General features: G+C 29.5%; 1 protein-coding gene across 7 annotated transcripts in view; it reads left to right on the top strand.

The window, feature by feature from the left end:
• tn (tripartite motif containing protein thin) overlaps positions 1–19,605 on the top strand; it is a 100,266-nt gene extending 80,661 nt beyond the window's left edge. For all 7 annotated transcript variants that reach the window (XM_071892080.1, XM_040722253.2, XM_071892081.1 and 4 more), the window contains 4 exons: positions 8,317–9,580; positions 12,547–12,923; positions 18,875–19,092; positions 19,306–19,605. In XM_071892080.1, the coding sequence (XP_071748181.1) occupies positions 8,317–9,580; positions 12,547–12,923; positions 18,875–19,092; positions 19,306–19,519 (2,073 nt within the window). In that variant the 3' untranslated portion in view covers positions 19,520–19,605. The remainder of the gene's footprint in view (positions 1–8,316; positions 9,581–12,546; positions 12,924–18,874; positions 19,093–19,305) is intronic.
• Positions 19,606–20,798: the final 1,193 nt, after the last annotated feature.

The following is a 20,798-nucleotide window of genomic DNA, read 5'->3' as shown; positions in this document are numbered from 1 at the left end:
TTTAACAGTACTGTAAGTGTTATTAGGTATTAGTTATTTATTTGATATACAAGTTCCTTCGACCAATAAATTATTCATCCATTATTATAAAACAAATTATAAATCTTCATAATCATCCAAGTTTCGGTTAGTGGCTCTGATATTTATCAAGAGTAGTAGATTGTTTGTTTTCAACGTATTATTTACAATTCGATATTGTAAAAGTTTATAATGGTAATACATAATGAACTTTATCCATAGCGATCCGGTCTTGTCCACATTATAAAAATCATCTCAATCTTTGGATATCCATTGTCAACTCATTGAATAAATACTCCAAGGGCAAAGGTAACCTTAGAGAAACAGACTCCAAATGGTTAGTTTAGAAAATATAATTCCATCAAGCTTTTAATAGTGACATCAAAGAGTATAACTGTTACCCAGAGTAGCTATATATCGCTTTCCTTGACTGTCTCTGTTAGAGTACCATTGTTAAGCTCTATGACATTATAGTCTGTCTGTCTTGCCCAGAAGTCGGTATAGTACATCAAATTGAAAATTTAGAAAATCCCGATCGTATGATGGCATAACCTTATTGACTTTGATGTACTCCCTTTTTTAATATGACTCGCTAGACTAAAGCTACACATGGTCGTTGCTACATTGTTATTTCTTAGATAAGGTAGTAACACTAAGAAATTATGCCTTTTCAAACATCCAAAAAACTTTGTTTTAATAATATATATCATTAAATAAACTATCATATGCTAAACAAATCTATAAATCACATGAATAAAAGAATGTTATAATTACAGATATAGGATCTTATATAAATGTATGTCGATCCTCAATTCTACTCGGAGTTCAACAAGGATTTAATATTATAACTCTGTAACAAATCCTCTAGGTTACTCTCCATCTTTTATGAACAAACATGAATCATGTGCATTACTCAGGAGTTAAATAATAAAGACATCAGACGAGGAAAAGAAAATTTATTCTTCAGATAACTAATTCCAAAAAAGCGGGTTAGATAAAATATATACACGGTTTACATCAATATATTCGTATATATACACATATATTGGTCATTTAATGTGAAATTTTCACGAGGAAACAGATTTTACTAAAATTTACTAAGTGGTATTTTTAACAGCTCAAAATGAAATTTTAGATTTGTAGTTCTTTCCAACTCTAAATTTTGAGGCCTTAAAGATGAAGAAATTTTGCATTTTGATGAATATTTTATTGGGATACATCGTAAACCAAAGCAATGATAGGAAAGTTACATCATTAAAAAGCTATCATTAGCTAAACAAAAAATAGTGATTTTTGTTTTTGGAAAAATAAAATATATATTTATATAATTACTTTCAAATTTTCTAGGTGTAAAGTCTTTCATTTAAAAAAAAAATCACTCTATGAAGATAAAAATATTATTATTACTATTATTTTTAAAGATCTATACGGTTTTATAATAATAAATAAATATATATATTCCACGTTCCATTCAAGACTCAATTGATAAATCTATCGGCGAAGGAGAGGATTTTGTAGTCTTGTTAGTTGACTTCCAAAAGTCATTTCTGCTCAATTATCCACAAATATCTCTTCTCTGAGCTAAAAGCAAATGGTTTTACAATTATTTTTATTAATATAGCTGCCAACATTCATAGGAGCTCTTCTTACAGGATTGGTCCGATGATTGCAAAGTCTTGATTTGAAATTACGACTTTGTTTGAAAAAAATTAAGTACTCACATCCAATGAGAAACCCATAAATTACTCTTATCCAAATTTAAAATTTGTAGATGGGGCAAAACTCCTTAGGATTACAACTTCGAGAGATGAATCTGTTACGAGGAGGCCTGAAAATTCAAAGCGAATACTAAATTTTGCCTTTGAAACCATTTTGCAAAATACCCACTCTTCTTTCAAAACACTAGACAAAATATGACTTTGGTATAAATTAGTAATTCTCCATGTAGTTTATTTATTCAGATATCCTCCATATCTAAAGGAAGTAAAATACAAACTAAGAGTTCAACAAGTTATTTGAATATATTAATTAAGATAAAGTTTATTTATGTTTCTAAGAGTCCGTACATATCTGAAGATTGTTTATTAACATCAATTTCCCGATGAAATTGGCTTGAAAAGCGTCGAAGCAGAATAAAAGTCTCTTAATTTTGACTAGATAGTGAGACTGAGAAATTGCAAGGATTATTGGGTCCTATTACTCAAGGGAAATTTTACAAACACACTGAACATCTATTTCAAGAAATAATATTCATCGCACATCTAGATTGATTCAAATCGTCTGCTAGAAATAGGGAATATTGGAAGAGGATGACTGAGTCCTGTAGATTTATTTCTGACAATGTTCTTCAGCTATTTGGGTCTTATGAACCGCCAAACTTGAATTCGAGATATAACTCAAGAGATGAGTTTTTTTTTTTTTAACACACTCTGAGACATCAGTAGAGCAAACTCAGAAATGCACTATGACGTTAAATCAAAAAACTTTCCTTTAGTTAAACAGAATTTAAAGAATAATAAGTCCAACTAATGATAATAATTTACGTATTTTATAATAGATTTCATTATAAGCAGAGTGTTGTTAGTTATATATGCTGCCGCTATAATATATTTTATATTTCCTGGACCTAGAAAGACTCGTGGATCGAACATTGGACCTTCTAGCAGTGTTCGATGAAAACGGAGCAAAACTAAGACTGGTTGATTACTATTTGAGATCAACCAGAATGATTTAAGGAAGGAATTAATTAGTGCTCACTTGTCCACTCCCTCTTCTTCTTTTATTCCTTTTTTTAGAACAACTGATAGTCATTTTACATCTAAATAATTAAATTAATAATTCTAAAAATTAAAAATTACCAGTTTTCGTTTCTCTTATAGTAGCTCGCAGCTAATGTTATAAAATATCATGATGGCTAAGCTCCTCGCTTCCAAAACATTTTTTTAATTGTTAGAATTACCATCTTGAAAATTGTTTTTTTTTATTGCATCCCAGAATGTCATTTTTTACACCACTCTGACTAAGGATCTTACAACATCTTGAGATTGAAAAAACTACCTAATCAGCTTTTTTTACTTGTATGTTGTTTTGTTTTTATTTGTTTTTTGTATGTTTTTTTTTGTTTTTTTCACTGGTATTAATTTATTCTGATACTTAAATAGTAACAATATATCAATTAAAAAAATACCTAAAATTTTATAAATAAGATAAATTGTTCAAGAACAAGAAAAGAGATTTAAAAAAATCAAAAATCCTAATTCATTAATATTCCTTGTTATGTTTTAAATAGATGTACCAATTTCCATATGCTTTGCGTTGATTGCAAACAATAATTTGGTTACATTACCATTGCATGCTGGTTTAGTTTACTCTATGATGTGGCATAAATAAATGTTCCCTTTCCAATAGGCTTCCAAAAATTATCCCTATTTCTGTTACCATTGAATGATTTAATAACTGTAGTATTTTACATTAATATAAAAAGTCTTCTTATGGAGCAAGAAAACTGATTTTAGGGACCAGACGGTGTAAATAAAAGAGGGAAGGGTTGGGATAGATTATGGATCCAGGCCCGTTACTAAGCTCGTCGGGGGTCTATAATATGATACCTATAATATTTCTTAAGACAGGATTTCCCAAACATATTATCACTGTAAACTCTGCGTATGAGGTAGCTGTAGCCCTATTTGTATCTAATATCATTTCCTTGGCCCGAATTTTCTAACGACGAACCTTGTTTTAAGTGCCTGTTACCAAATTGAGCCTGTTTAAAAAAGAAGCGAGATCGAAAAAGCTGAACCAAGACCGAAACCGTTGAAATTAAAGAACCGAGGTCGGGACCAATAGAACCGCTTAACCTAAACAGGGCACAACCTCGTATATTAATTATTATCAAATATACCTCATAGTTAGAATATTCGGATTAAAAAAGAAAGAATAACTATAGACCACCAAAAATCATTTATTTTAAAACTTTTTAGAATCTATTCTACCAAAAGATACTTCCAAACGCTCCTAAACTCTATTGTTCAATTTCCGCTCAGGTTTATGGGAGTTGTGTTTCTCATTATTGAAATATTTCGTTTGCGTTGAAGGTACATCAACTTCATCAATGTTTGATCTATCTCTAAGCAGTCTTCGTTGTCAAACATGTAAATTCGTAAAAGATTAGTTACTTTTGGAACTATATATGAGTATGTGATTTGTAGTCGCTCCGATTTATGAAAACAAAGATACTTAATTATGATTACATTTTCCTTTATCCTGGAAATAATCTCATGTTTATTGGATTCCATCAAATCCTTCCCAATAATAACTACAAGCAACTTGGGTTTTGATTTAGCCAGTGGGATATAGACTGTGTTGTTGTAATCAGAATTTCATATCAACTCTGATTTTTCTACATTTATTCTCAATCACGACAAAATAATGAACAATGACGGAAGCCTTTATATTTCCAAGATGGATGGTATTATCAGAATTTTTCTAATGCCTTTAATTTGCAGAAGTATCATCTGTATAAGCATATGTGGATTTATAAGTAATAATCCTGGGTTTTTTCTGTTTTTTATACTTTGTTGTCCTTTATACGTAAGAACAAGGGATCTACAGCATTATATAAAGCTTAACAGCAATAGAATGTACTTGCTTGCATCAATTTACTAATTTGAAAGATTTTACTGTGTTTCCTGAATTATAACATATATTGGAGTTAAGAAGCATTGTAGCAACAGCTCTTTCATGAATTATCGAAATCTTTTGCCTTTCAGGATTTTTATAGTATGAAATGCAAGACAAAGTCAAACACTTTTTCAAAATCAATGGCCATTGTAATACAATTTGTAAAATTATAGAAGCAGCTATATGTTTGTTATGATGTCTTACATTCGTTGAACAGCTATACATCTTCACTGTGATTTATGTAATGCATTTTGCATCGTTTTCTTCTTTCCCTACCTATACGAGGAAAAACTCATATACGTGTTTTCCTATATGTGTAAATATTAAAATAGTGTAGTAAAATTATTTATGTATGTTTCAAAATTGGTCATTATTTAGATATGCACATAATAGTTCAATTTTTAAGAGTAATATTGTGACGTTTCATTGAATAATAATAAACACAAAATCCTCGGAAGTATAAAATTTAATCATAGCCAGAGAATATTCTTTCGAACTCTCCTATATCATATATCATTATATGTCAAGGATTAAGTCATGAATGAGCTCTATTCTTATTCTCTTGAAAAATCATAATCCAAAACGATAAGTACAACTTTCTTCATGATTCGTGCCTTGGTTACTAAGGAAACCTTTTCCAAGATATGAACTTCTTTTACAGTTATATGTAAGTGGAAATGAGGAGAGCCAGTCCAAACACTGAGGCCAGGAGAAGACTAGAGGGATTTTTCTTGACAAACAAACAATTTTTCTGAATACATTAGTTGGATTCCCAAATATGAAGTTATTTGGTTGAATAATAAATTAAATCACTACCCATGGCCATAATCCGATAAAATCAAAAAGTTCTTTTAGCCACCTAGCAATATTCAAGAGAATTGTTTAACTCAGCCTAATTGTTTCTGGAAAATGCGCGAACTGATGATGAATATAGAGTTCTCTGGATGGTTGTATCTAGGAGGAACGAAAATATTCTTATAATTACAGGCGAATAATCATAATTAAATTTTAATTAATTTAGGTAATGTTATTGTTTCTCTTCTATGTTTTTATATGACGTGACAATAATAATTTGGTTCGAATAAGTCAGTAAATCACACTTATTCGAACATTAAACCGGTTCAAATTTCATCTGGATTTTCTCATTTTTCTAATTTCAATAAGTTATTTTTTTATTGAAAAAGGAGAAATCCTAAGAAAATACTTGTATTTATTGAAAAATGAGAGGTTTTGTCAAAAAGGTCCTCAAAAAACAGAAAAGGCAATTGCAGTAAATATAGACTGATAAATAATAATGATGAAAAGGGGAAAATTATGTGTGCTGAATGAGTGCGTAAGCACTTAAGTGAAACCCCCTTTAGACAATTTAGAATTTTTAAAAGTCTATAGTTCTGATCAAAATAAAAAATAAATATGGAATCGTTATGGGAAGTTACTAGGTTGTACCGGGTTCCAGATGTGAAATGATTATAAAGGATCGCCAATTCCTAAATAGGAAGTGTATTCATCCTTTCTCATATTAAAAAATCTAAAGTTAACTGTATTAGTGATGCAGCAGTAAGTTTCTTCTCGATATTAAGAAGGCTTAATTTTAATTTTAAAGTACGGCAGAGGTATAATCATAAAAATAATAAAAGTTTAACCTTGAAAATATACTCTACGCACATCAGTGAACCACCTTTTAATTAATATTAAAATTAGTTCATTTTTTGAAAAAGATTTAAAATCAAAGTTTTTATCCCCAAATAAAAACCTAAAAAGATAAGATTTTTTTAATGTTTGCATTCTTTCTTCTATCATGGAATTTGTGGGGTTTTTCGAACCCCCGGTGAATTTGACCTCTGGAGGGGTGTCTTTGGGGGTCTTGGGGATGCACCGAAGGTTGCAGGAGTTGTTGACTAGGTCGACTGTGAATTTTTTTTCCTTTCAAAAAATTACGTTTTTTAAAGAAATGAGCGCGTTTCCACTAAAAAAAATTGGTGGTGCATATTTTTTTCCTCTTATAAATGTATTTTAATTTGACAACTCTTCATGATGGCAATTAAATTCAATATATTGCTAGTAAGTGTGCCTTACCATTTGTAAGAAACATACATAATTTGTTATAGCTTATATTAATCCAAATGATTGTTTTAGTAAAAATGTATTCATCAAGAATTTTTTTATTTGCCTTTTGGTGTGTCTTGGGCAAAAAAAGTTGGTAACCACTGTCGTATGGGAGATGTATTTAAGATATTTCATGCACAATTATCCAGTTAAGCCTGATAATTATCTTGAGCATGAAGAAAGGGTTATCAAGTTTTGATCTTAGGCTTGCGTGAGATTTTAAGATCTTATGTCAATTTACTATATAAAATAGTTGGGAAAATTCGTTTACAAAAAATAAAGATTTTTCGAATAACGGCATTTCCATAAAGGAAGAAGTTTGCTGTGTCTCTGAGGGAACCGATATCGAAATCTTATTGGTCATCTACATGAGAGGCAAACTCGTCAACAGAGACAGAAAATTTTATATAAATGAGAGAAAAATTGAGTGATTTTATCGCTATTGTAAAATGAGGATCACGCTCCCACTCATTATTTAAAACAATGAGAGCAATCCCACACAAGAATTTTGAGTGGCGCCCGGAGCGCCACTCAAATTATCTTGATTATTTGGCAGAGATACGTGTTATTTACTTGGTCGATTCAATTATTTTGTTTTACTTGTTTTTAGTTCATAATAGCGTTTTTTAACATACTTTATTAATTAAAATATTTAAATGCTAATTTGTGATTAAAAAAACCATATTCATAATTTATATTAATGAAGCCTAGTTTGTCATTTTGTTTGTTTCATTGCGTTATATTCAAAGCAAATGGAGTACAGAAATGAAATAATAAATTTGATTTTAAATTAGATTTAGCAACAAGGGTGTGTAGTAAAAGCTCCAGCGTCAAAGAAGAAAAGATAAGTACATATTTAGATTATTAAGCAAAATTTGTCTGTTTATCGACACCAAATAATTATAAGCAATGCAGTTTACCCTAGTCAGTTCAAAATAAACATAATTTTTATAGAAACGGTTTATTTTCTAGTAAACATCCGTATTTTCCTTATTTAAGATTTTTGTCAAACTTACAAAAAGAGTTTAAAATATTAAGATTAAAATTTATAAATAATTAGATGCGTTGTTAAAGAATAATTACTGTTTCATAATTAATGCATTAAGTACAACAATAATTATATATTTAAGCTTTGATTTTTATATTGTAGACTTGCGTTCTGAATAAACACTTATTCAGTCATTCTTTGAATATCAGAAACGAAGTATAGCTTTTAATCAGATTTTTTCTTTTTTTTTTCCATATTTTTTCATTTAACAATATATCTTAAAAAGAAAATGTTTTTCATCCCTTGCAGAGTTCTGGAAGATCCCACTCACTCCCAAGACGTTATTAAATATTTAACTTTAATATGGCAAAGTATTTTACGGAAATAATAATGTATTAGTTATTTTGAATGTTAAATAGATGAAAATAAAAAAAATCTGATTAAAATACTATATTCGTTGACTATTATTCGCAAACTAGTTTTAGCACACAATTAAGAAGAATTTCTTTTAAAAATTTGTAAAGGAAATGGAATTGGAATTGAAAAAAACTGAATTGAAAAAGCATGAATTAAAAGAACATAACTCCAGTCCATCACAGTCGGTTGTCAGCAAGTTAAAATCTCGACGTTCCCCTTTAGTACCTAAATGTTCTAACATAGATGAAGATGAAATTGATCGGATTAAAAAAGAAAATAAAGCATTAGAAAAAAATGATTCAATTGAAATAAAATCAGATAGTTCAAATATATTGAAAAATATTCATTCCAACTCAAATGATCGACAAATTTCCTCAAACCATACTAGATCACTAGCACATTCTAGTAGTTCCGATGATGATTATCAGTTTGATAATGAAGGGGGAGAAAAGGAAAATACCGATAAAGAGATAAATGGAACAGCTAACTCTCCTATAGAAGATGAAGATGATGATGAATATGAGTATTATGATGAAGAAGAAGATGAAGTAGATGAGTTTCCAACTACGTTAGGCTCAAATGACATTATACCAACAATAGAAAAAAATATTGAACAAAATGGGGGTTCTTCTCTTATATCATCAATTAATCTCAAAGATACTTCTTCTAAGGAACCATCAATTACAAAAGAATGCCCCTTTACTATAGAAAAAAATAACAACTATGTGAGTAGCGAAGAAATTAATATGCCTTCGAATTACGAATGTAAATCATTTGATACAGAACATCATAATGTTTCCATAAAGCGTAGAGTACGAAGAGATTCGGATAGTTTTGTAAATAGATATCTTGCTAAATCAAAAAATGTTACTGAATCTGTTCCGGAACAAAATACTATTTATATTGATAAAAACGATGAAAATGCTACACAGAGGATAAGTGGGGACAGTCAATACCCTTCTGGCAGATCACGCTACGCGGCTCTTAGAGATCGTAAAAATAAAATTTCACGTAGTAAAAGCTCTGTTCTTTTGACACAACAAGGCATTGATGATTTAAGTCATGAAGATCTTGATCATACATTTCCAATGACACCCTTTACTACACGATATGGATGTGAATTAGCAAAGTCAAAATCAAGTCACAATGTTAAAAACAATATTGAACCCCATAACAAATCAATTTCAGATCATTCAAAAATTGAAGAAACTAATTTAAGTTCGTGGGCTAAATATCTCAAAACAAAATATAACGGTCGTAAGAAAGGCGAAGATTCAAGTCAAAGTTCGTCAATTTCTAATATAATTGAAATAGGAGCACGAGGACAATATCTCCAAAAACAAGAAGCTTTGTTGACTTTTGGAAGTCGAGGTGAAACTTGAGTATTTTTGTGATTATATTAAAATATTGAAATAAAATATTTACAAAAAGTTTGACAGTATTATCAATTTAAAAAGAACAAAATGGAATATATAAATTAGGAAAAAAATAAATTAATATTTATCTTTGGTCTTAATTTTTATTATTTAGTATTTTCATTTGTTAAGATAAAAAAGTTCGGTTTAAGTAAATTAATAATTTATATTGGTTTACTTAAATTAAATGAAAAAAATTAAATATAATTTGTAATAGACAATATATAACGAGTATTTTTTTCTATATCTTTTCCATGTAAATGTTAAAAAATCAATTTAGTAACTATTGTCTTTACTTAAGTAAGAAAATCGAGAACTGTTAAAAATATATATCAGGAATATTTATTTTAAATTTATTGTAAACCATTATATTGAAAATGTAACTATCTAAGATTATATATTTAAATGATATAAATTTGAATCTATTCCTTTAATTATTTGGTAGAAAAAGTTTTATTATGTCCATATATCTATTAAGAATTCTAAAAAAAAACACAGCTATTAACACTACATATGAATCGGTTTACTTTTAATTTAAAATTTAAGGTCTTTATTTATATTGCTCATAATGTACATACAGAATTAATGCAATATAAAATGTTTGGAAGAATTACGTTACTAAAAAAGCATATAGAACCATTATATCTTAAGATTAGACTACCTAACTAAAACAAATAACCCTACCACTAATGACTAACTAATTAATTATAGCAAACATAAAATAATATAAAACTTGAGAAAAATTCCTAAATTTAAAACATATTGTCAGACGATCCTCTTCAACTTCAAACAGTATTGAAGGAATCAGAAATACGATACCAAATCACCTCAAGGACGTAGACCCAGGAACTACCATCCATGTTTGGGATTTTGTGATAAAAAGCAGAATATATCGCAAAGGCAGATATAATTATTGACTTAAAAATTTTCCAGCCAATATTTTCACACTTAGTTAGCTTTGATGCAATGAGAGCTTTGGCATTTCACAAAGTAAAACCCATGGCTTGACTTTCGTGTGATAATTTTTTGGATGAAAAAATGAATAAAATTAAAGCATGAATTACCCCCATGTTGTGGTTTTTCATTTTTATGCTCAATGATAAGAACTCTTTAAGTATTCTTAGAAAAGAAACTTATTTTTAGTCTAAGGCTTATTTTGAGTATTTGTAAAGTTATTTTCTACATAGTTATAAATTAAAGGCATTGTTTCATAAATTCACTATTAATTTATGAAACTTATTAAGTTGACTAATTTATAAAAATTAAATTTCCCAAGTGCTTTATAGTCCTTCCAATCACAATTTCCAAACACTTTTAAAGTCTAAATTATTATGTAGGGTAGAACATAGCCACTAGCTGTACTAGTTCATTGATAAGACTTGTGAATGGACAATGTCATCCAAGAAAAGAAAATTTTTAATTGCAGTATCTCATTAAAAATGAATGGCGCTCAATTTTTCGCTCGTACAGTTGTATTTGAATTTGACAATTCCTTATAATTGCAACTAAATTCAATATATTGCAAGGTCAAGTATGCCGTACGATTTGTGACAGCCATAAATTATATATGTAGACACCCACACGACTTATTAAATAATGAGCAAAAAAGAAGAAAGAGCACACGCATTAACCGTTTTTCCCTTTCTAACTGCTATACTTAGTTGTTTCCTTACACCCATCTTTTTATTTCTTCATAAGATAACAATTTACATTTGTATACCGAGTGGCCCATTCAAATCTGAACACTTTTAATTTTTAACTTGAACAAAATATAATTTATTAATTAACAATAGAATTTCAACAAAATTAATATTATGAATATATGCATGTCTGATCTCTCTTAATCATCAATGTAGTCACCCTCAGCGGCAATGATGGTGGAAGGTCTGCACCCACTACGGAAGTTGTTCTCTTACATTGGGTCCCAGTGTTGGCTGAGAATGGCTTTGAGGGCCTCGATGATGGATACTTCTGTTATTACTCTCGACATTTACCCAAAATATATATTCAAGAGGGTTGGTATGAGGGCTGTAGGGAGGCCAAAAGTATGAAAAAAGAGTTCAAAAGAACTCAAAAGACTCAAAGAGTGTTGGAACGGGGGAGATGGGTTTCTTTAATGACAGATGTCAAAAGTGGCCTCTCCACCCTCATAAGGTTTTTACAGCCCACTTCTGCTTTAATACATCGCAATATGAATTTTTCAATCACTCAAACTTCCTTAATTATTGGATTAGTATTTATTCAGATTTTGATGAACCACCCAGTATTATGTAGATATTTTACATTTAGGCTGTACAAAAATTGAGGTCTCAGAGCTAAAAAAGAAATGCTCTTTTTCAGCCATATTGGGAGGGAAGAAACAGGGTGTTATTCATTTCCTCAAATTTTCAGAACGATAAAATCATGATATGTTATTTTTTATTATCAAACATTTTCCTTTTTTATTATTAAATTAATACTTTCCATTTAATTTTTCTTCTAGTAGAAAATTATTCTTGATTAAGATAAATGCTCCAAATTGTTGTGGGCTGTAAAAAAGGAAAAAAAATAGATTTAACTTAAAAAATAAACTAACAAAAGTTAGTTATTGGATCTGATGAAAAATTAGTGTTGGTTGTTTAATGATATTTCTGTATTATTAAAGTATATTACGTAATTATCAAAAATTAAAGAAAAGAAGACCAGGTGAAATAAAGTTTCTATGATGACATTTTTTTTTTTTGTGTTACCATAAAAATAAATAAACTTAGTTAATAAATTAGCAAATACTAACGATAATATCTTAGTTAAGTACTCACCAAGTATCTACAAGTCTGTAGCTATCTACTATATTTCGAGAGTTTATATTAATTACTTATTCAATACATAAATAATTCTGTAAATTTTATTCACACTTATCTAGCTAAATTAAATTTATTAAAGGAAGTCAAAATGGTTATTTTACGTGGCCTAGAGGTATAGCTGTGGGACCAGACAATACAATTGTTGTAGCAGATTCTTCAAATCACCGCGTACAAGTCTTTAATGAATTTGGTAACCACAAATTCAGTTTTGGTGGTTATGGTAATGATGTAGGCGAATTCGATTGTTTAGCAGGAGTTGCAGTAAATCGAATTGGGCAATATATTATAGCTGATCGATATAATCATCGTATTCAGCTATTTGACCCATCAGGTCATTTCTTAAGATCTTTTGGATCGCAAGGTTCTTCAGATGGAAAATTTAGCTATCCGTGGGGTCTCACAACAGATGCACTAGGATTCATATATGTTTGTGACAAAGAAAATCATCGTGTACAAGTAAGTTTTTTCTAATATTTAATTAATTGAAAAAAAAAACATTTTTCGCCACTTAAATTCCATATTCTTATTCGTGAACATAAACTAAATATGCTACACTTGGATAGTTTAATTTTGAAGTTTTAAAACATGGAACGTAGAGTAACACCAGTGAGGCTTAAATTTCTGTGTAATAGTGAGGGAGGGGGAGGGGGGAAGAGAATTATATCCAAATTTATATATTTTCTTTACTATAAAAAATAGGTACTGAATTACCATCTGACTGGGGTAGTATGGAAATCTATTTTTTTCAATAACTATTCACAGATAATAATTTCTAGTTATGAGCTGCGAGTATTTCTGAGTTTTACTTGTATTTAATACGAAATAATCAATAGAAACGGGGTTTGTCAATCAGCCTGTCCAGAAAATGTACAACCATAAAAACCATAAAGAAAGTAATACATAGAGACGACAAGATATGTAAATGATTGAGACAAGATATCAGTTGACAAAAGCGTAGAGAGTAAGTCCGCTCAAGAAATCCTGAGCATGCTCCTGCTCAATGAAAAATGAGCGGCGCTCATTTTATCCTCGTATTTGAATTTGGAACTTTTTTTTTTTAACTTTATGTATGTATGTTACAAAAAAAATCCAATCAATTTTTTCCCTTTTAAACCTGTTTTATCTAATAAATAATGGTAAGAAGGACATTTTCATTCCAAAAACATGCCTCGAGCTTTAATATTAAGGAAGTGATGACCAATTTATCATCCGAATTTCACTCCATTAATCCGTAGTGTTAAATCGGTTAATATTATGGCCTACACCAAAATCTGTAATATAATAAAATATGATATTTCAATAAAACAACGCAACTTTCTCAAACATCAAGATAATTGCATGAAATTTCCATGAATTACAGAATACAGTACTATATAAAATATTCTAGCTTTTCTTGAGACATAACTTTAAACGTCTTTTCTTGTTATCTTTAAAATTATTCTTTAATTTTTCGATGTTATCTCATAAGATGCTGAAAACTGAAAAGTAATACAAATTTATATAAATGACTGAAAATTCGAGCGATTTTTTCGCTCTTCTATGTTTAATCTACTACAACCTTAAAAGTAAGAATCGCACCTTCAATTCTTCTTATGAAGTATCCTTCATTTTTCTATTTTATTTTCCCGTTAATTTTACAACATAAAAGTTGAAAGGCTACGCTAAATACAGACAAAAATCGGCTTGTGAAAAACCGTACACAATAAAAAGAAGAGAGGCGCAAATTTCGTTGTGCTCATTATTTAACCGACCTTTAGGTTCAAAAATAGTCTAACCAATTTATAATAAAATATTTGAATGACTTTTCGAATCCTCATTATCAATTTCCTAATGCACTTCATCTTCCCAAATTATGAAATTGTATGAATGGAAAGGAAATAAAAAATAACCACGAGGTCAGACTTTGATAACATCATAATTTCAAAACAAGTTATCGAATAAACTTACATAAACTAATTTTTAATTAACCGAAATTAAAAGAAATTCTAGAATAATAGCAATTCAAACATAATGAAAAATAGTATATAGGTTAAATATATAAAATTAAATGAAATTCAATATTCAAAAGTAAATTTAAAATGACCAACTATTTATGATCAAATATGTATTAAATATTAACTGTTATGAAGAAAAATATGATAGTCACATGGATAAGAAGAATGAGTCAAGAATAACAAATATATAATTACTTAGAAATTTACAACAAATGATTAAAACATCGATATTTATTTCCATTGCGCAAGAGATCAGAGGGCTCTGATAAACATAGTATTTAAATTTCTATAAATTGTAAGAAGATAAATTATTGATAAATTTTGATGTGTTTTGTTGTTGCCTTTATTTACCTAGAAAGTAATGTTCCGCAATAAAATTATCTTCACTTTTGCGATAAGAAATGTTGGTCATTTTCCTTCAAGCTCCTCGAAATGTCATAGAAAGAACACAATTTAAGTGGATTATTTATCACTGCGTAATCTAAGAGTAATTCACGAATGATCTATATTAATATTCTCTTAAATATCTTGATCCAAAAGGATATGAACTCTTCCATTTTATCGTAATTCAGTCCTTGGTCGGTAAAGAGACAAATTCTGACGGTTCAAATTCTTAGACATTAGGATCGAAATAACGATAAGAGCTTGTCAAAAATCATCTAAGAACTCTTTCCGAAGAAACATGAAAACGAGGCTAAGAGACGAATAAGGGGATTCCTCTGGGTAAACGTACGTTTCTCATAAATGCAATCAATTCCCAAATATAAAGTCGTTTGCTAGAATAATTAATTAAATGTCTACCCATAATCTGATGAAATCAGAGTTTTCTTAGCCAAGTAATATTACTAAAGATAATTATTTATGTCAACCAAAGTATTTCCTGAAAAAAGGTGCACTCTCTTAGTATATATCGATTGCTGCTTGAGGAAGGGGATAAGTTATTTTCAACGACAGGAAAAGGAAGCAGATCAATTTTTTATTACGTCATTAAATTTTAATATAATTTACCCAGAGAATGTATATTCTTTTCAACCAAAGATCATATGTACTGCGAAGATCTCATTGAAACTGGAAAATGAAAAGGGAAGTCGAAAAGTCTAAGAGCGGCGTGAACAACAACAACACATCCTCTTTCTAGATCTCCAGTACGAACCAATTGTATAAGACTATATTCTAATGTGTTAAATAAAGCCTATATTGAGATTAAATCTAAGTATTGTTATTTGTTCACTTCAAAACTACTTATTTAAATTATTAAAACTCAAACTCGAAAGATAAGATACTGATCCCAGCCAAAAGAACTTTCCCAAACTCTGGTTGCACTGGTTAATTACTTTTGAAAATCTCCTGAATAATCTTACAAATGATTAATAAAATTTAAGTTCTAAAAAACTAAATAATAAATACATCAGTCCTACTCTTTTCACTTATATTTCTGAAGATGACGAATATAAGACAGGTGTCAAATTCTTTAAAAAACTATTTATTCTGAAGAAGAATGAAATTTTCGCTCGACGTCTTTTAGCTACTAGACGTCAAGAAGTGGATGTGCCCCTTGATACTTACTTACAAGTATGTTGTCGTTTTTCTAGTGTAACTGCTCAGTGGAGTCGATGTTACAACGTGCGACACTCATTAATTAATGGAATTGCATCCAAATTAAATACGACGTCAGTTACTTGAAAATTCTGATTTTCAGATTATATAAGCGTTTGATCAAGCAAAAACGTAAAACAGCAGATTAATCCTATTAAATTCTTTCACACTAACACCATCAACCTATACTAGTAAAAGAACGAATTTATACTGGATTTGAAGCCTGTAGAAGACTCTTTTCAATTTTTTCTTTTGGCGTAACAAATGGCGTTGCCTCATTCGAGAGTAATTGACTTCATATTATAACAGAAAAAAAAGTTACTAAAGTCTTATACATATATCAGCGAAGTAACTATTTGTGGAATTACAAAGAAGACCATGATCGTAATCTCGAAACTTCCTTAAATATTTTTAAATAAATACTCTTCGACCATCATTAAAGATAAAATCAAGTTTTATCAGACTAAAATTACATAACTAGGTTTTGTTATTAAGAATGGGCAACTCAAACTTGATCCAACATGTATTTCCCTGTTAGTAGAGATGCTCAAACCCGTAGAGAACCGTTCACTCAAGAGATTATTACATATGTTTTCCTATGACTCTAAATTGTTGTCTCTCTTTTTCAGGGCAGTGATAACTTTTATACTTGTCGATTCATCTCCATTGAGCTCTGAAGCAGTAAAGGCCTTCAATCTTATCAAGCAAAAAATTGCAAACTCTACCATCATAACCATAAATCATTCTTAGCCTTTTCTTGTCCAAAGAGATGCATCTAATGATGCCAAAGGAGCTATAATTAGTCAAGAAAGTCGCCCAATAGCTTTTTTCTCGCGGTCCCTATCCAAGAGTGAGCATTGCAACTCCTCAGTTGAAAAATAGGGCTATTTAATAGTGGAAGCTTTGAGAAAATGTGACAATCTTTTATCGGGATATAAATTTGGACTTATCACCAATAAAAAAGTGGTGAAGTTCATGTTGGATCAATGACATTCTAGTAAAATAGAGAATGAAAAATTGATGAGGTTGAGGCTAGAATTATTTTGTTTTGCTACAACATTACTCATAGTCTGGGAAAAGAAAATATTTTAGTAGACAACCTTTCTTGAATATGTGGAACAATTCAGTAAAGGGATCATTTGAAGAAATAAGTAATAACTTATGTCCTCCTGGAATCATTCAATTCCCTCATTTTTGCTCAAATTAGAAATTTTCCACACACAATAGAGGATTAAAGAAAAGTCCGTTGAACTTTCGAGCATGTCGTGAAATAAAGTCTTGATTTATTCAAGGAAGGGAGGAAGTAAAAATAAAAGCAACACGACCTTTTGAACGTCTTTTCAAAGTATCTTACAATGAGAACTACATCACATGGCACACGTGGCAGATCACTCAAACCATTACTTACTCCTAAAAAAGTATTTTCATGCAGTAATACTCTTAATGATATTTTTTGAGTGCAAAGGAGTTGATAATCAAGAAAATAGAACATATCTACGTACTATCTGAGTCAAAAACATTGGCAGTGTCATTCACATGGCAAATGAAGAAGGTGAACCTGGAGATAAGTTCAAAATTAACTAGTTTTTAGTTGCATAGCTCAGCATTATTATTTAAAGCTCCATAGACACAAAATGACTCTTTCGAGATCCGTAGTTATTCAGGAATTCCGAAAGGCGGATATTTAGGCAAACTGGAGCAAATCATCTCAAAAAAAAAATCTAGTGTCCATGGGCAGTACAGGGGAGATTTCGTAGCGAGGGATTCATTACCACACATTTATTCTTCTCCATTGATGATAACTGATCACGAATTCAGATCCTATTCTCAAGAGAAATTTCATTTCACACTTTTTTAATTCTACCGCCTCAATTTCTCCCTCTCTTTCTTTTCATTTCTTCTTTTCTAGCTAAAACTTGGAAATATATAGACTTATTGCATGAGATTCAAAAATGAGTTTTATCCTTAAAATATTGTCGTGGTCTTTTATCATATTGACGTCGATATAGAGGGTTTTTTGTAGAAGCTCTTTTTTAAAATTAAAGTAAAGATTTTCAGCTATCAAATGAGATACCTTTAAACTTTCTGAATATATATTCTTCTTGAAGCTATAAGGCTCTGAATAAATAGCACATATTTTCAACTTTAAACAAAGATGACTCAAGTAATTACTCATTAGTATGATAGGGATAATATATGTTCATAAATTCAAAACCATTTTAAAAATCTATCTATGTTAATAAAGGGGGGAGGCTCGAGGGGTGTAGCCCCTCAACCAAATCAAGGAATTTTTGTTTCGAAACGGGCTTTTTTTTCAGGATTAAAAATTTTTAAGCCAAAATAGACGTAAATTTTTTTTTAAGGATTTATTTTCTAAAAAAAGGTTATTCCACTTAATAAATCTGTAGAGACAAATTATAATTTGTCAAAATTTTTCAAAGCAATTCCAAAAACCCAGCCGAAAAAAAAATCCTGAGGACCCCCCTGAAACCCTTTCTAATTTATGCTGAACCTTCTTTATACTTCTAATTTTCATAAGTGTTTCATCTTTTTTGCTTGAAGTGAGATGAATCAAAAGAAATTACTAAAAAAGTAGAGTTTATACGAAAAAGTTCTTCAGAAAATATGGAAGGAGCTTATGCAGTAAAACTGAATGGACTGAAGGATAATATTAATAAAATGGAAATAAAAATAAACCCACCTTTACAGATTTTTAATTTGAATTTATTTCATGATTTTATATCTCGATTTTCATTAAGATCGTTTAAGAATATTCTGTTATTTGTATTTTATATTTTATTTACATTTATTTATTAGGTATTTCAATCAGATGGCTCTTATGTAGGAAAATTTGGCACAGTTGGAACCAAACCAGGGCAATTAGAACATCCTCATTATATTGCTGTTAGTAATACTAATAGAGTTATTGTATCAGATTCTAACAATCATAGAATCCAAATATTTGATATCAATGGTAAAGTCTTAACAACATTTGGATCAGAGGGAACTGGTGATGCTCAATTTAAATTTCCAAGGTAACATATATTAAGATTACTTCCATTTAAGTTTATTTATACATAATTTTTGTACACAAAGATTGGATCAATTAAGTATATAGAGCCAACGTATGTCTTTTATGAAAAAAATAATGAAATATTCATAAATGAATGCTTTAATTTATTAATGTAAATTCAATCATTCTTGCTATTAAAAATGTATGTCAAACACTATATATATTTTTTATTTAGGGGAGTATCAGTAGATGAACAAGGATATATATTTGTGGCGGATTCGGGAAACAATCGTATTCAAATTTTTAACCCAGATGGCACATTTCTTAGATCGTTTGGTCGATGGGGACAAAACGAAGGAGAGTTCAAAGGTCTTGAAGGAATAGCTGTAAATTCTGGTGGAAAAATTCTTATTGCAGATAGAGAAAATCACCGTGTACAAATATTTTAGATTTAATTAAATGTTAATAAAAAATTACCAATCAGGCCCCACATAAACTACTAATATTTGATAATAAAAATCGTATTTCGACTGAATTTTAAGTATAATTTCAATTTGAATTATTACACTCGATTATTTTATAAAACATAATATATATATTCATTCTTCATTATAATATATATTATTGGAAATATTGCATTTTAAATACTTCAATGACATGTTTCTATAATGGCATTATTGCAAAATAATATATATCTTAGATTTACAAAGAAAAAAAAAATCCTTCAATTACTGCATCATATCTTAAAATTCGATTATCTTGTTGATGTATAATAAATAAATCGAAGCTCTGAAAGTCAATCCATTCTTGCATATAGTTTACATGTCATCAAATTTGGACACGACAGGTTGTGTTCCATTTTTTATTTGATGTAGAATGAACTTTTACCCTTCAATAGAGCAGTGGTTCTCAAATAGGGGTCCACATAAATATATAAATTATAAATATCCATTAATTAAAATTTCAATAAAATGTAATTATGTACTCTAACAAATTAGAGGGGGCCATTTATAAATAATATCATACACTACTTTTGTGTACTTTAATTATATTTATTACTAGCGGATGGTTCTCCCGTTGCAGGCTAAATAAAGCATTGTTTTATTGTTATGAGTATAGTTGATAATATTGTAGAGAAAAACGCGTGCAAGGAGGAGGGGGGGAAAGACATATGGTATCATTGTTTAAAATACTGATGTGATTATCATCTGCCTGCTTTATTATGATTTTTGAGGGGATAACGAATGTATTTATTAGCAAAATGTTTAATGAAGATATACTACGTATAATTGACTTCGACGTTTTTTATCCGTTACAGTAGATTTGAATACGTCAAACTCCATGAAATTGTAATTCATTATGATCCTTATTCTCAGAATAATAGATAATGAAACGACAAAGTAGAGTATTTGAAATATATTTGAAGCTCAAAGTTTAAAAAAGAAGGCTTTAATGAAATATAATCTACATACTAAAAAATAAACCATTAAACATTTAAGTTAAATATACATAATTAGACAATTAAAATCATATAACTATTAATAATAATAAATTATAAATACAGAATATTGAAATAATAGATTGATCCAGATAATTTTTTCTTGTTCTAACATCGGAATTCAGTTAAATATGTCATAACATTAGGTTGCAATACACAAGCGAGACGTGGAGTTTAATCAAAAAGATAATCACCCCTCTTCTTCATGTGGAAGTTGTGCACAGGACAGA

The sequence above is a fragment of the Lepeophtheirus salmonis genome, chromosome 12 (assembly GCF_016086655.4).
Source record: "Lepeophtheirus salmonis chromosome 12, UVic_Lsal_1.4, whole genome shotgun sequence".
Classification (NCBI taxonomy): Eukaryota; Metazoa; Arthropoda; class Copepoda; order Siphonostomatoida; family Caligidae; genus Lepeophtheirus; species Lepeophtheirus salmonis.
Note: the sequence above shows the minus strand (reverse complement) of the source record. Positions and strands in the feature narration are given on the sequence as shown.